This window comes from Equus quagga, chromosome 5 (genome assembly GCF_021613505.1).
Source record: "Equus quagga isolate Etosha38 chromosome 5, UCLA_HA_Equagga_1.0, whole genome shotgun sequence".
In the NCBI taxonomy this organism is placed as follows: Eukaryota; Metazoa; Chordata; class Mammalia; order Perissodactyla; family Equidae; genus Equus; species Equus quagga.
Genome location: NC_060271.1, coordinates 127185272 through 127200812, shown reverse-complemented (window position 1 = coordinate 127200812; position 15541 = coordinate 127185272). Strand labels below are relative to the sequence as shown.

Below are 15541 nucleotides of genomic sequence, written 5' to 3'. Positions count from 1 at the left end.
TGCCTCACTTCCCTCATTTGTGCACTGGAAATGGCACTATCTCCTCGCTTCTTCAATCCCTCCAGGGCACCCCTGTTTTCTTCCATCAGTGCACTCACCAAACCAAATTACATTCATTTGCTATTTATCTGGCATCCCATCAACTACTTGAAGGCAAGAATGGAATCTTACTGCTCATCCTCTGTGTCTAGTCCAGGGTCTAACCTGATTACTCAGTAAACCACTGATAAACTGAAGTAAATTCTCGGAATCATTTTGAATATCAATAAACAAAGATTTGAAAACACCTTGTAAATTATAAGGATCATACAGATTTGAGAGATATCAATGTGTTTAATTTCTTAGTTATGAACATAAAGAAACATAGACACCATTCAAAAGATTTCCACAATTTATCAAGGATTCAAAGGATCTTAATTAAGGGTTCTAGACATACTTTAAATATATAGGCTCCAATGAAGTGAAATTGTGCCAAATTGCCTATTGCAAAGTGTCTCAGCCTTGTCACTTATATAGATAACATATACCCAATGGGAGTAGGGGGAAAAACAAACCTCTAGAGCATTTGTCAAAAACTTTTAGTACTACCAAGTCTCCTATAAGTTGCTGTGTGACTTTCAATAGGTTTCTCAGTTCTCTGGTATTTAATTCCCTCAGCAGTAAGTGAAGGATTTGGAAAGATAATAACTAAAGTCAATTAGCATCAAATCCTGTGGTTTCAGACCTGCGCCAGCCACAATGCATGAACACGACCGTGTGCAGAAAATTAATCCCTGGATTTAATTTAAACAATGAGTTCAAGCAGGAAAACGATCATCTTACCTGATGCAACTACCTTAAATTTCTTCAGCAGTCGAATGTGGGTTTCTGGTTTAATGGCATATTTCCCAAAATCTGCACAGCCACAGTTTTCGAGAAGAGTGAAATAATACAGCAGCCTTTCATGGTCAAAGCCACCAAGAGTGGGGTAAATATACTTGACCATGTGCTTGTGGAAGGCTTCAGGATCAGTCTTCAAAGTCTCAAAGAGATGAAGGGCTTGGACTCGATTTTCAATTTCTACTGTGGACAAACTGAAATTGAGACAAAGAAATTGTGTTAAGATTTGGCTCGTTTATTAATCAACATGTTTCTTTGTTTTAACTCAGGAAGAAAAGCTACTTCTTATTAGTCCCTTCTTCCTATCTAATCAAAGACAGTAAACCACCAGGATGCAGTTAGTTCATACAAAGGGAAACAAATGAGTTAAATGCCTACTACTGTACTATACAATTTTCACACTATCTCACGTGGGTCTAGAGAAACCTGTAAAGTAGGTATTACTTCCCATTCCTGCAGCTAGGAGAGTTGCCCAATGCTAACAGCTAGGGAATGACCCCAGATCTGTCCGCTTCCACTATGCATTATTTACTCGTGTCACAGGAAAAATTTAAAATCTGAGCTTCATTACAAAAATGTAAACAATCTATTCTTTCAGGAATATAGGAAATGGTGAGGGGAAGAAATAATCCCAACTTTTAGGCATAAGTTTTACATCCAATAGCCTTGAACCTGATATTCAATAGACCCAAACATGGTACTATGTTCAAATAAAATTAAAACAGGAAAGAATAAATACTTGCACTTTCACTTGAATTATCTGTAGTAATGAATGCTATTTGAATAAAATATCATGTCTTAATATTTTCATCTTGACTTAGATATCTTTATAATGTAATAAAAAATGTCATTCAGGGTTAAACTGTTGAAAAAATCTTAAAGGAGTTCTGTTTGGTTGATCAGTTTGTATTTTTTTGGGTGAAGGGGAAGAGGGCACAGGTTTGGTCTTGTGCCTCTCCCTGGACAGAACACAGTGCCCCTAGCCCAGTGTAATCCTGATGCTCCATGAGGATGAGCTTCCAACTTTCTATTTTAAGAGTCTTTCAGGCAGCCCTTGGCACTAAGAGAAATGCCCGATTTCCAGGGCTTTCAACAGGAGCAGTGACAGTATCTGGGGGCAGTGAGTGAGACCTCTGGCAGTATCAAAGTTAGGTTTCATATAGTTTAAAAGCAACCTCTCTGAAATATGATACCCTGTTTATCATGTTTTTCGTTACATAGATAAAATTAATATAAATTATGTCTTAAAATTTCTATGAGAGTGAGGGGCCAGCCCAGTGGTGCAGCAGTTAAGTGCCCATGTTCCGCTTCTCGGTGGCCCAGTGTTCGCTGGTTCGGATCCCGGGTGCAGACATGGCACCGCTTGGCAAAAGCCATGCTGTGGTGGGCGTCCCATGTATAAAGTAGAGGAAGATGGGCTTGGATGTTAGCTCACGGCCAGTCTTCCTCAGCAAAAAGAGGAGGATTGGCAGTAGTTAGCTCAGGGCTAATCTTCCTCAAAAAAAAAATTTCTAGGGGCTGGCCCCGTGGCCGAGTGGTTAAGTTCGTGCGCTCCACTGCAGGTGGCCCGGTGTTTCGTTGGTTCGAATCCTGGGCGTGGACATGGCACTGCTCATCAAACCACGCTGAGGCAGCGTCCCACGTGCCACAACTAGAAGGACCCACAACGAAGAATATACAACTATGTACCGGGGGGCTTTGGGGAGAAAAAGGAAAAAAATAAAAAAATCTTTAAAAAAAAAAAAATTTCTATGAGAGTATGCTAACACCTGGGATAAGAGCAAAAATCTATAAAGTCAAAATTATCAAGTAATTTAAAAATGCCCTTTTAGTTTCCACTTCAAGAGAAATCCTATTTTTTTATTAAGACATAATTCAAACATTTACAAAAATATTTACAAAAATATTCCTGTCTATAAAAATGTCCCTGGCCGCCTCCTCTGAATATCCTCCTAGTCTGGTACTCAGAACATGTTTTAACTTTTCATTACCTGTCTCGCTCACTAGGCTATGTACCACGTGTGGCAAAGATGAGACCACATGTTCTTTATCTTTAGTTTCTCAGTTCCAAGCACCAGTGTGTGCTATAAAAGAAACATTCAACACATCTTATGAGTGCCAAATTGATGGGTGAATGAACAAAAATTGAGGTGTCCTCTGTGGACAAGGCACTGTGCTCGGCACTGGGGAGGGTATAAAGATTTACAACATAGAGCTTTCATCTAGTGATTTGAAAACCTAGTTGAGTTATAAATACTTAGAGTTAAACAACCATGCAAAATAATGGGATGGGCTGACAAAGGGCATGCAAGTATATTCCAATTAAGAGTAGGCTATGCAAGTACATAGGCAAGTATATTCCAATTAAGGGTCCCTAAAGCTGTGACTTCAGAGGAGGTAGATATCCATGACAACAGAAGGCTTAACAAAGAAGTACTTGACCTTGGCATTGCAGGAAGGAATGAAGCAAAAATAACGTAAACACGAGGATCAAGACAAGAAAGCACAACGTCTGCATAAGAAACAGTAGTATAAATGGATGGCTGGTTGGAAAATACTCTTGATACTATCACTATTCAAAATACGCAACGTCATCTCTGAAAGATACTATACACACAGTGCTACATGAAAGCGACTCACAGAATTTCTGATATTCCTTCATGATCTGCAAAATGAAGTCTGAAAATAATGTAGTGAAGAAGTAAATAAGAAACTGTGTAATCCCATTAAGATGAGTCTTATTGACAAAGATTTGCAGGCAGAACAACATGCCCAATGGAGAAGGGAAAGCAAACTTGCACTCATTATGCTGATTACTATGCGAAGCAAGTTAAATCCAGGTAATTAGCAAAATTGTAGATGAGAAGCTGCCGCCAGAGAGGTTAAGTGACTTGCCTAAGACCAAGCTCCCAGATCTGTCTGGACTCAGTGTGCATTTTGTTCACCTAATCACAAAGCAGCCACCAACTGACGAGGTCAGGTGCCCACACTAACAACTACTTTGAAAACAGGAAGATTCTTTCTATAATGCAGACATTAGTTCTCTCCCCAGCAGCAATAAAAGAGTTCTCCTGTCATACTTCATTCCCAACACCCTGATAAACAGAGTATTCAAAGCAGACTCATCTACAAAATGGACAATGACTACACCATAACAGCTTTAGCTCATCTGTGTTTGACTTGATTCTGGATATAGTCTCTCTCAATCAACACTACTTTCCCCCTTGCCCACCCACTTAATTCTTCAGTGCCTATGATTCAGTTTGCCTGATGTGCAATTTTACCCAATTATCTTGTCAAAAGAGATACTGGAATACCTTTACTGACACATGATAAATACCAAAATCTCCCTTTTCAGTAAATTACAATGTGCTGAGATCTTTCATAGACTCCAGTAATCAATAACCCATTTTAATAGTTTCCATTGAAAGAAGCTGTAATCTTTCCTTTGGAATAAGAAATGAAATCTCTGCTTGGAAAACAATTCCAAAGAACCCACATTTAACAGAGCAGGAAGAAATACCATGTAACCACTGTGGACTTTTCACTGATCAAATTAATGATTACCCTTAAAAACTGTTTAAGTGCTTTTTCTCAAAGTTTTAGCTATAAAACAGCTTATACATATAGCGCATATTTAACTTTCAGAGATTAACCACAGGAAGAAACTAGCATTAGTTTTACCCAATGCACAAGGAATAAATTATTAGTACTAATCCCATGATTAAGGTGTTCTGTTCTGGCTTCAACTTGTCAATCACCCAAAAATGTAATTCAAGAACAGCATATATTGAAAGGACTTATACTCGTATAAAAAACCACATTAATTTAAGTGCATTTTTCTTTGCTCAGTCTGCGATTGAGTGATAATACAATTCCATAGCTGACTGAAAGGAATACTTAGAAGGGGAGAGGAAGAAGGAGAGTGGAAGTGGGAGAAGGGAGGGGGCTGCTGGGAAAGGCGGAAGAGAGAGCAAAGGGAAAGGATACGGGCTCCCATAGTTCAGATGCAGTAACTTATAGGCATTTCTTCCAAAGACTAATCCTCAAAGTTTGAAGATATATGAATCCAAATTAATGACTGTGATCATAAGTGAACAAGGCTCTGCCACTGATTCCTGGGCAAAGAGACAATTCTACCCTCTAAGTTACAACTACTCTGACCTGAGGAAAACAAATCCCAGGTATTTACTACACAAATGCCTCAGAATGAGCTTGACGTGGCAGGCTTGATCTGCAGTGCTGCCTGACAGCTGAATACATGATTACACAGGGAAAACGTGGTCAACATGGTCATGGCATTTTTCAGTTTTGCCAACATTTGGCCAAGTGGCTTTGCAAACTGAAAAATGGAATTTAACTCTTCAAGGTCATCTAGACTGTTGATAAGAGGATCAATAATGCGTATCTCAGAGTCTATTTCTTGTCACATGAATACTCGGTGAGTTTCTCTGCAGAACGTTTTACATGAACAGAGAGGTGACACTGAAGGCCATGTGAACAGGCTTTGTGTCCTCCATAAAGACAACCCTGACCCCTGAAGCCTTTTAATTTCTCATAAAATCTCAACTCTGTCTGATGTATACAGTCTCATATTATTCTCTCTCTAACAAGAAACATTTTAAGAGACACTATAGCACAGAAATAGTAACAGGCATCTTTTATTGAGTGTTTATTATACACTAAGCACTATGTCATCTCATTTAATTCTCAGAAAGCAGAAATCTTATCATTAATATCCATATTGACCTGAAAAGTAATTGTTCAAAAATCAGATATGCAATATTGGGCTAACAGTGCTCATAGGATGGATTCAGTAAATCTGCCCTATATCCAGAATTAACAGCTACTTTTTTTTTTGGAGCACCTACTACATGTCAGGTACTGTGTATAAATCTCTTAAATCTCACAGCAGTTCTACAAAATGGAATAAAAATACTCATGTTATAGAGAAGGAAGTTTAGGTAAAGAGGGATAAAACGACTTGTCCACCAAGAACACATTAGTAGGAAGTCACAGAGGCAGGGTGTGAACCCAGATTTGCATGATTCAAAGTCTGAGCACTTTCCACTGGACAGAAACACACCCAAATGCATCTTCTTGCTTATGTTTTGTGACTATTTTGGGGAAAAGTGGCCTGAAGGATCACAATATGGAAAGGAAGGTTGCAGGTGTCTGGAGGGAATTGCTTCCACTTTGGTAATGGCAGTAATTAGCTCTTCCATTTTTAGGACTCGTAGGTTTCCTCTTACATGCAACACAAATCATAGTCTTGGTCATGATCTTTTTTCCCCTCAGGATAAAAGAAAGATCAAAACCAATTGTATGGCTCAATTTTAACAACCATGTAAGACCTATGACTTAAGTATCTATATTCAACCTTCCTACTCTAATACGGATTTTTCCTAGTCTCAAATTTTTACCTAATTTTCAACTTTTTATAAGCTTAATCATGGCATACTTTTGAAAAGCTAAGCTAGCTTAAATCCCCTCTCCATACACTAACCATTCTCACACTAACTCCTCAGCCAAGCCAGACTTCTTTAAGGGAGGAGGAGATGGAAGAGGAGGACAGAATCCAGAATTCTTTACAACGTGGCAATCTGGACACAAGCCTGCCTATGAGCAACAGCAACCCTCAGGCATAGACTCTGTGTATCTTCTGTTTCATTTCAGAAAAAGGTAAATGTGTTATAGTCTATTCACCTCCCCACAGCTCTAACTTGCTCTTGCAAGAATGTAAAATTGTAGGGAAATCAACTTTGGGGGGAAAATGACTTTTTAAAGGAAAACAAACCCGAAGGCAAAGAACATTATTTTCCTTGTAATTCTGACCTATTAACTTCCCATTGGCATTGACTCAACAAGTAAATGTTGGGCAATTTCTATTGTATTAACAAGGCTGACTTCTAATAGCTGTGTTACCAAGTTTGATTGAACAGTAAGGTAAACTACCGTCGTTGAAGTAAAGAACAGGGAGCAGCAAATGCTGCTTGCTAAATCAATATGAGGTGTTTTGTCACTCACAAGCAAGGATGCCAGGAGGCAGTGATTTCCTGCTTTAGTAATTGCTCTGCATCTGCATAATCACACTGCTATCAGGTATAATGCTATGCTGTGAACAGTCTTGCACATTATTCGATTGCCTGATAATTTGTAATATATTCAGAGGCCAACAAAGCATCCTGTTTGTACGGATATGACATCCTTTTATGTAACATTCAATGAAAGGAAAAAGATATTTAACAAAATGTCGACTTATTTTTTAAGAAGCCAATATGCATATCATAAGAAACATTTATTTGAACCTGTGCCTCAAAAATGGTGAAGTCAGCGCAATACTTATCATGGACAGCACTGTCACTCATGCAGCAGTTCCATAAATACTGAAACTGTAGATGTTAACATTTCAAAGTGATTAATAAAACTTAAAGATGCTAAATATAAGCATTTCTTGACCGTTCAGCAGGATTTGACCCCATTCAATACTCCCTCCTATTTTTTAAATTCTTTCTTCCCAAAGCTTCCCCAGCACAAGATTCTCTTGCTTTTCCTCCTGCTTCTCTTTGGTGCTCTGTTTTTGTCCCTTTTGCTGGCAGCTCTTCCTCTACCATTAACTGTGGGAAGCCCTCCAGCTCTATTTGAAGTCCTTCTCCTTTCTCCTTCTGGATTATTTCCCAAAGCACATCCACAACATAACTTGTTTGTCATGTATGTGTGTACGACTCCCAAATGAGCATTTCCAGCTCCACCTTCTCTTGAGAATTCCGGATCTTTAAGATCCACTGCCTGCTGGACCTTTCCTCTTGGGCATTTCTGTACCTGTAACACCTCCATTCCTTTATCTTTTTCTACCCTCCCCTCAAAATACCTTGTCCTTAACTAGTCTTCCCTGTCTCACTGAATGACATCACCATCCAACAGGGAGACCAAGTAAAATCCTGAAGATGATTCTGAACTCTCCTCCTTTCACTCACCTTCATGTCTTGCTTATCTTTATTAATCAATTTATTTAGTAGTATCTGTTTCACCTTCTAGATATCTCTGAAACCCATTCTCATCTCTCCTTCTGTACTTTCAAAACCCTGCTCCAAGCCATGGTGACTTGTCACACAGTTTATTACTACAGGAGCTCCCTAACTGGTCTCTATGTGTCCAGACTGGCCTGCCTAAAGTCTTTTCTCAACATGCCAGTCTACTGTAACCCCAGCACTTACCACTGTTCTAGCACACAACAGATTCTCAAAAAAACACCTTTGAATAAACGAATGAATATTAAAGTATCTAACTCAGGACTGTTATTACTAAAAACAAAAACTAATAGACTATTGTTAGAATATTTGTGTATCAGAGATGTATAGAGAGAAGGTACAAAGATACTAGTCCAGTATAGCTCAAAAGGAAAAGTGAAATTGTACTTTACAACTTCAAGATTCTGCTAAGATAGACTCTAAAAAGAAAGACATGGAAATAAACTTACATAAGAATTGTGTGCTTACCCACTGTCAGTGAACAGGAACTCCAAATGGGTCATAAAAACCTCCCAACGGGAGACACTGTAACGCTGTGCCAGAGAAAGAGCAATGCTGTAGACGTTTTCCTCAAGTGTTCTTCAAGAATGTCCATCAGCCAAAGGGAAGGGAAAGAAGAGAAACACATTACTTTAATCAGCAAAGAAAATGTTCATTAGGATTGCTCTCCAGCTGAGAGGGGTGCGGTCAGCACAGTCCTTAATAAGACATTTCACAGTAATTCAGGAAAAGTACCTCCAAGGAATTTTAATGCTCCTTTTTCACTGTGGTGCATTGCAACTGACCAAGGAATCGTCTAGACCAGTGGTTCTCAACTGAGGGTGATTTTGTCCCCCAGGAGACATTTGACAATGTCTGGAGACATTTTTGATTGTCACAGTGGAAGAGGAGGAGGAGAGTGCTACTGGCATCTAGTGGGTAAAAATCAGGGATGCTGCTGCACACCCTACAATGCACAGGACAGCCCTCCCACAACAAAGAATTCTCCAGTCCAAAATGTACTGAGGTCAAAAAAATCCTGGTCTAGACACTAGAGCCTAGAGTCAAAAAATAGTGCAAAGGAAATGCATCCCTGCCCTATGGGTAGATATTAGAGAATTCACAGTTAGTCACTCAAGAAACTTTTATGCTTTCTACACTGCGCCAGGTATTGTGCTAGCTGCTTAGGATATAGAAACAAACAAGATATTTCTTGAGGAACTTGCACTTCAGTGGAGAATATGAAACATGAACTAGTAATTAAATACAAGGGCGGCAGTGCTAAAAGAGAAGATTACAAAATACCGTGAGAACAGAGAGGAAAGAATGACCAGCTTCAACTGGAGAGCCAGTGAAAGGTTTAAACCAGGGAATAGTGTCACCAGATTTGAGGATCTCTAGGCATATGAGGAATTCTTGTCCAGAAGACCCACATTAAGGCCATTTTGGAAAGGCTATTGCAGGATCCATATTTCTCAGAAGTAGAGAAATGTACGATGGAATTCTTGGTTGGAGGAATGGTGGGCAAAATCACAGACGCAGGGATGAAATATCTGTTATTACGAAGTAATACTGCTAAGACTATATTTACCCTAGCGAAGGAAACCAGGACATTTGTATGTTTGATTAGCCATGGGCTGGCAAACGTTTTCTCTAAAGGGCCAGAGAGTAAATCTTTTAGGCTTTGCTGCCATATAGTCTTGGTAGTATATTCTTCTTTTCCCTGTTTTTTTCAATTCTCGTTTTTCCACAAACTTTTAAAAATGGAAAAACCATTCTTTGCTCATGGACTATAAAAAAAGAAGCCAACATAGATTATTAGGTCATTGTCACTTAAAACTATTTCTTAAAGTATTTATTGAGTATCTACTTCCACATGATGGAATGAGAATTATTTGAGAATGGGGACCATTAGCAATTCATCCTTTCTATTACAGTAGTCTAGCACATTTCCTGACACCAAGCACATGCTCACTTACTATGGATACCTTTATCACTTGATAAAGGTGGGAAGAAATCAAACTATGTTACGCCCTCTTCAAAGTTACCCTGACTAACCATCAAGAATGTATTATCTAAGATATATAGACAATAAAGGACAGATATAATGCACTCACAGAAAACTGACATTAAAACGAATATACGATTAATAAACAAATGCAGAATGGTCCTGTTGTGTACAACTGAAGGTAGAGCTGCAAACAGGAGGATGCAGGTCCTTCAATGATTCTTGTATGTGAGACACTAAAATCCCATCTCCAAACAGAACTGCTAACTCAGAAAACCCAGGGACATTTGGAGACATTTTAAACAAGCCATCCAAAGACTGCTCTATTTTTCTAAGCAACAGATTGTGGAGAAGATTCTATTATATATTTATCAAAAGCATGAATTTGTCCTTTAGGATATACTTCAAATAGCATATGCTAGCTAGATACTTAAAAAACAAAATAAAGAGCAAAAATACTACCAAAACCTAATTGATGATGTAAGGTGTGCCTTATCTTATAAACTTTTATTCTGCACGATAACCCTCTTCTAAGAAATCATAAGCATGTCACCAAGGATTACGAAATGCCCAAAAAGAAAGCCTACTGGACTGGGAAATAGGAAGCCCAGGCTCCACCCTGGCTGTGTGAGCTTGAAGAACTCTTTCAAGTTCTTTGGCTCTCAGATTCCTCTTCCAAAAGTGAGGAGGTTGGATTAAATGATCCTTCAGTCACTTTCAAAGTGGACATTAAATGACTCTATGAAATTATGAACCTCCAGGAGAATAGAGGGGAAGAGAAAAAGATTCGTATTTCCCTTCTTAACTGAATCTTGCTACGGGTTGTTCCTACTGTCTTTCTTTGATCTCTCTCTTTCTTGCCTTATTCTAAAAAGAATTTGGGGTGTTTACTTTTCCTTTTTGTTTTTTTCACTTTCCCACTTTCTGACACGTAAGTAATTCTCATTTGATCTGAACCCATTGTATCTAAAAAAACAGAGACCAGTATTACAACCCAGGGGAATTCCATACCAAGAAAGGAACTATTTCTGCTGGGCCTTACACAGGACTGCCATCTCACACGGGGCCTGCTCTTCTCTCCAAAGGGCTAAGTGAAGGGGACAAAGTGGCAGCTGCTACTGGCCTCTGACAAGAGAGACTGCTAGTTCCAATGAGCTTTTCTTTCTCCAGAAACCCAGGGCAGATAAGGGTGCCATGAACCCACAACACTGGGTCTTTCCTCTGGTATTAGGTCAACTGTATCTAATTTTTAACATACTGAAGAAATTAAACTGCCATGTAGTTTGAAAAGTGAGATTCCAGCCAGGAATAAAAGGTAATCTTGTTTTTAAATTTCTCTAATAAGCATCACACTTTTCACCCCTGATCAGATCTTACCACCTCTAACATGGTAACCATCTTGTATTGGGATATCAAAATCACGGGAAACTTTTTTTCTTTAAATAATTCCTGTCCTTACTATTTAAATCTGCAGGCTCAAAATGTAGTCTGCATCTACTGATCCCTTTGGGAAGACACACACATCCCTCATACAATCAGAAGAAGAAGGGGAAACCCTGTTTATAGCAACCATGATTGTAAATCTTCAAAGGACTGTGATTAATAGTCCTGATAATTCAACTTGTTCTTTCATATTTGAACTCCATCCCTTTATGAGACAAAGGTATCGCTTACTCTGCCAGGCCAAGGATAGTTTCCCTTTTATACTGGTCATCAGCAGTAAACCGCTGCACGTCCACCCCCTTCCGCAGGCCCTGAAGGATCTGAGCCTGAGTGGAATCCAGCAGGCGTTCGTTGTAGTAGTGTAACTGCTTGGTGAGTGAGGCGAGATCCTCGGGCCAGGATTCACATCCATATCGAGTCACATGTCTGGTGACCATCTTGATTAGCTCTTTGGGATCCGCCTGTGAGTAACAAAAAGAGTAACAATAACGAAAAGAAGAGTAACAAGAAGAAGACCACGTCCATTGGGCACCTGTTTGGCCCTTCGCACTGTTGCCCTTTAATCAAGGCTCACAACCAACCTGAGAAGTCAACTGCAGAGATGGTACATTTTGCAGGTCACAAAGACAGGACACAGAACTGAGTCTAGAAGCAGGTTTCTGGACTCCTGCTCTCTTCTTCAAGCTCAAAAATCTCCAGCCACTTAAAAAACAATATATACTTGCTTTTTCAACTACCATCATCCTACATCAGATTTGTTCCTCAATTATCTAATCACTTGTAATAATTCACCCTGGAAGTAATTTTAGTCATCATTGCCCCTGGATAAATTTTCTTTTGACCACCATCTAAGTGTTCTTAAGAACAAAGTTGCAGTTCAATAACAACACTATAAACGCCTAGACAGCTAAGTAGAAAAGTGTCTTCTGCAAGGGTAAGTTAGGGAAAAACCCGTCCCTGTTCCTGAAGTCATAAACTCTTCTAGTCATGTAAGAAAGCATCCAACCAAGATTTACTCTGCTCAACCTGGGGCTCAATGGGATATTGTTCTATAATTCTCAGCTGCTTCTCTAACAACAATAAAACTATTCAAATAGAACAAAACCCAGAACCAAACAGCTGACAGGAAAGGAGACTAAATGATTAACTGGCCACATTTATTCATATTAAAGTTGGTCTGGGTGTCAGCGAAGCAAGAGCAGCTCAGCCATGATTTTGGAATTACTTAACAGGGAGCCTAACACTTGAACAACAGTAACTCAATCACTCCCAATTTCTGGGAAGACATGGATATATTTTAATATAAACAAATTAGGAAAAAACTCCAGAATCTATCTTTGGTTTTCAGAAAGGTACCCAATTATAGTAAGCTGTCAGCAGTTCTGATGTATAAGCCATTATTCCGAGCTACACAGGAGATTTGTCAATGTCGAGTCTACATTACCAACGCCAGCCTGACATTCTCTCTCTTGATCCTATTAAGGAACAACTGGGGAGTACTGATAAAAATGAATTAAAGAAATCTTCTTGGACTCCAACAGGTAGATCTCAGAAAAAGTCAGCTTTCTTAGACTTAATTTTTTTCCCTACTTCTATGCATACACTGAGTCTTAGTCTCAAAAACGACTTAGTGTATCAAGTCAAAAGACTTGGGTTTGAAAACTAACTCTTCAAAGTAAGCTACAAGACCATCTTTCATTCAAGAAATATTTTTTGTGCACCTCTTATGTACCAGGTGATGTACTAAAAAGATGTGACCTTTCCTTTCAGGAATGCAGTCTATTAGGAGAGACAATCAAGCAAACAATTGTAAAATGGTGTGATGCAAGTAAGCACAGGGTGCTATGGGAGTACAGAGGAGCGGGATGTGGGCAAGTCTCAAGAAGTCGTCTTGGGAGAGTTAATGTCTAGGCTAACTACTCAGGTATCAGTAGTAAAAAAGGCAGCAAAAGACAGGGAGGCAAATTCCAGTAAAGAGTAGAGTATGTGCTAAGGCTAGGTGGCTAACATCATATAGAAAGACGGAGTGAATAAAGCAAATCTAATTGCAATTACAAGTGATTTGGGAATCAGCTACAAATGGATGGTATTTCTGGCAATGGATTTAGGCAAAAGAGATCCCATATCTCAGATCTCAGTGACTCTACAGCTGACATTCAACTCAACCCCCTTTCTACTTATTGACTGAAGCCGTTGAGGCACCACCCTGAATCACCTGCCAGGGGCACAGCCATGTCTGAAGTTATCTGGTATGGGCATGTTGCTCAGGGGCCAGCCAGCCCATCCACACCTGCTCTGCATCCTGCGTGTGCACTGTTGGCGCCTGAGCTTCTCACATCTCATCTGATTACCACTTTTCTGCCTAGAGGTGGAGCAAGTGGGAGCAAATGTGCAACAATCAGGGTTTCAGGGTGGCAGGAGAGATCTTCTGCTAATTGTTCTTTCACGGGGCTCCTTGGGCCCCAGTTTTGCACTCCAACGGCAAATCCATGTTCACCAAAACAACGCAGAAGGCTTTTCTTCATATATACTCTGACCATGTAGTTTCAGACTGAAGCCCTCAGCCTGAAAATGCCTAATGCACTTTGAAGGAGAGGCTATAACCATCCAGCCTATCTGCGTGTGTGACTCCCTGCTGCTCCCTACCAGGCTGCTGTTTCCCACTCCCTACTCAGGCAATCAACTACCTTCATTCTCCCAAGGGTTTCTCACGGCTTTTGCTCCACAATTTTACTTGTTTTCTGGCATCTCAAGGATTTAGTACCTGTACTGGGAGAGTAGCCTACAAACTTTTCAGTAGACCTCAATAGTATAACCTCCTCATTTCTATTCTGTGTTCTAATACTATTTATGAAACAAATCCCAAGACCAAATACAAATTAAAGCTCCAAAATGGTAGCACATAGCAATAATGAGTATAATTATTAATGCTAATATTTACATAGGATTTTCTTTATCCTACAGAAAGTTTCAAGTCTCCACATACAATTTTCATTTTCATAGGTGGCAAAAAGAATCCATTCTCTCCTTTTGCCAATGAAGAAAATGACATGGCATAGTGAAATAAGCATGGATAGAGAGAAGTCACCAGCTGGATGACTTTGCGAAGTTACTTAACAACTCTGAACTTGATTGTCTCATCTATAAAATGGCAATAATGATATGTAGCTTTGCATGGTTTTGAGAAACCTAAGAGACAATATATATAAAATACACAAACAAGGGCTTGGTACGAAGCAGGGGCTGCAAACATGAAAGGGATTATGGAATTTACTCAAAGACATACACCAATCACACTTTGACTATATACCTCTGTTATATAATTTACTTTACATAGCATTTTCTTATAAATATTAAATTATAGCTTCCGGAGGGCAGAAACCATGTATACTTTGTGAATTTGTCTTTTCCAGAGCACAGTAGAGTCTCCTGCACAAATCACGTGTAAGCCAGCCATGCCTAGTGGTTAAAGTTCGGCATTCTCATCACTTCAGCAGCCCGGGTTTGGTTCCTGGTCGCAGAACCACACCACCTGTCAGTTGCCATGCTGTGGGAGCGGCGCACAAAGAAGAACGAGAAGAATTTAACAATGAGGACATACAACCACGAACTGGGGTTTTGGGAAGTTAAAAAAAAAAAAAAAAAACAGGAGCAAGATTCACAACAGATGTTAGCTCAGGGTGAATCCTTCCCTGCAAAAAAACAGAAAAAGTTAAAAAAAAAAATCAAGTGTGGGGTAAAAGGGAGACATGTTGAACAGCAGCAGTAGCTTTCTGTCAGTACTACTGATTTATATTCCAGCTCCCTTACTTAGTAGAGAAGCAACTTGGGGCAAGTTACTTCATATCTCGGTTTCTCCACCTGTAAGAGTTAATAAGCACACCCTCCTCAGGGTTTGTTGTAAAGCGTCAATAAAGCAAGGTATTTGAAAGTACTTTTTTCTCCATTATTATATGAAAGCAAATTGGACCCAGAGCTTACTCTCAAGGAATTAAAAAGGAGTGATTGACAAAGACGTCCGCATACACAACTCACAGAAGGCATCTGAATACAAGCACCACTACAGGCTCACACATTCAGAATGCTGGGAACTCCATGGAGGCGGCAATTAATCCCCTCTCTTGACCCTGGGGTCTCAGTTTCTTCAGATGTAAAACAAAGGAGCATCGCTAGATGATCATCTTTCTACGACTAAAATCCT

General features: G+C 39.5%; 1 protein-coding gene across 2 annotated transcripts in view; it reads right to left on the bottom strand.

Annotated features, from left to right (window-relative positions):
* The window catches only part of NBAS (NBAS subunit of NRZ tethering complex), a 337182-nt gene that overhangs the window by 97455 nt on the left and 224186 nt on the right, over window positions 1-15541 (bottom strand). For both annotated transcript variants that reach the window (XM_046661718.1, XM_046661719.1), the window contains exons 41-43: window positions 11572-11801; window positions 8379-8489; window positions 823-1073 (exon numbers count right to left, since the gene is read on the bottom strand). In XM_046661718.1, coding sequence (XP_046517674.1) covers window positions 823-1073; window positions 8379-8489; window positions 11572-11801 — 592 coding nt within the window. The remainder of the gene's footprint in view (window positions 1-822; window positions 1074-8378; window positions 8490-11571; window positions 11802-15541) is intronic.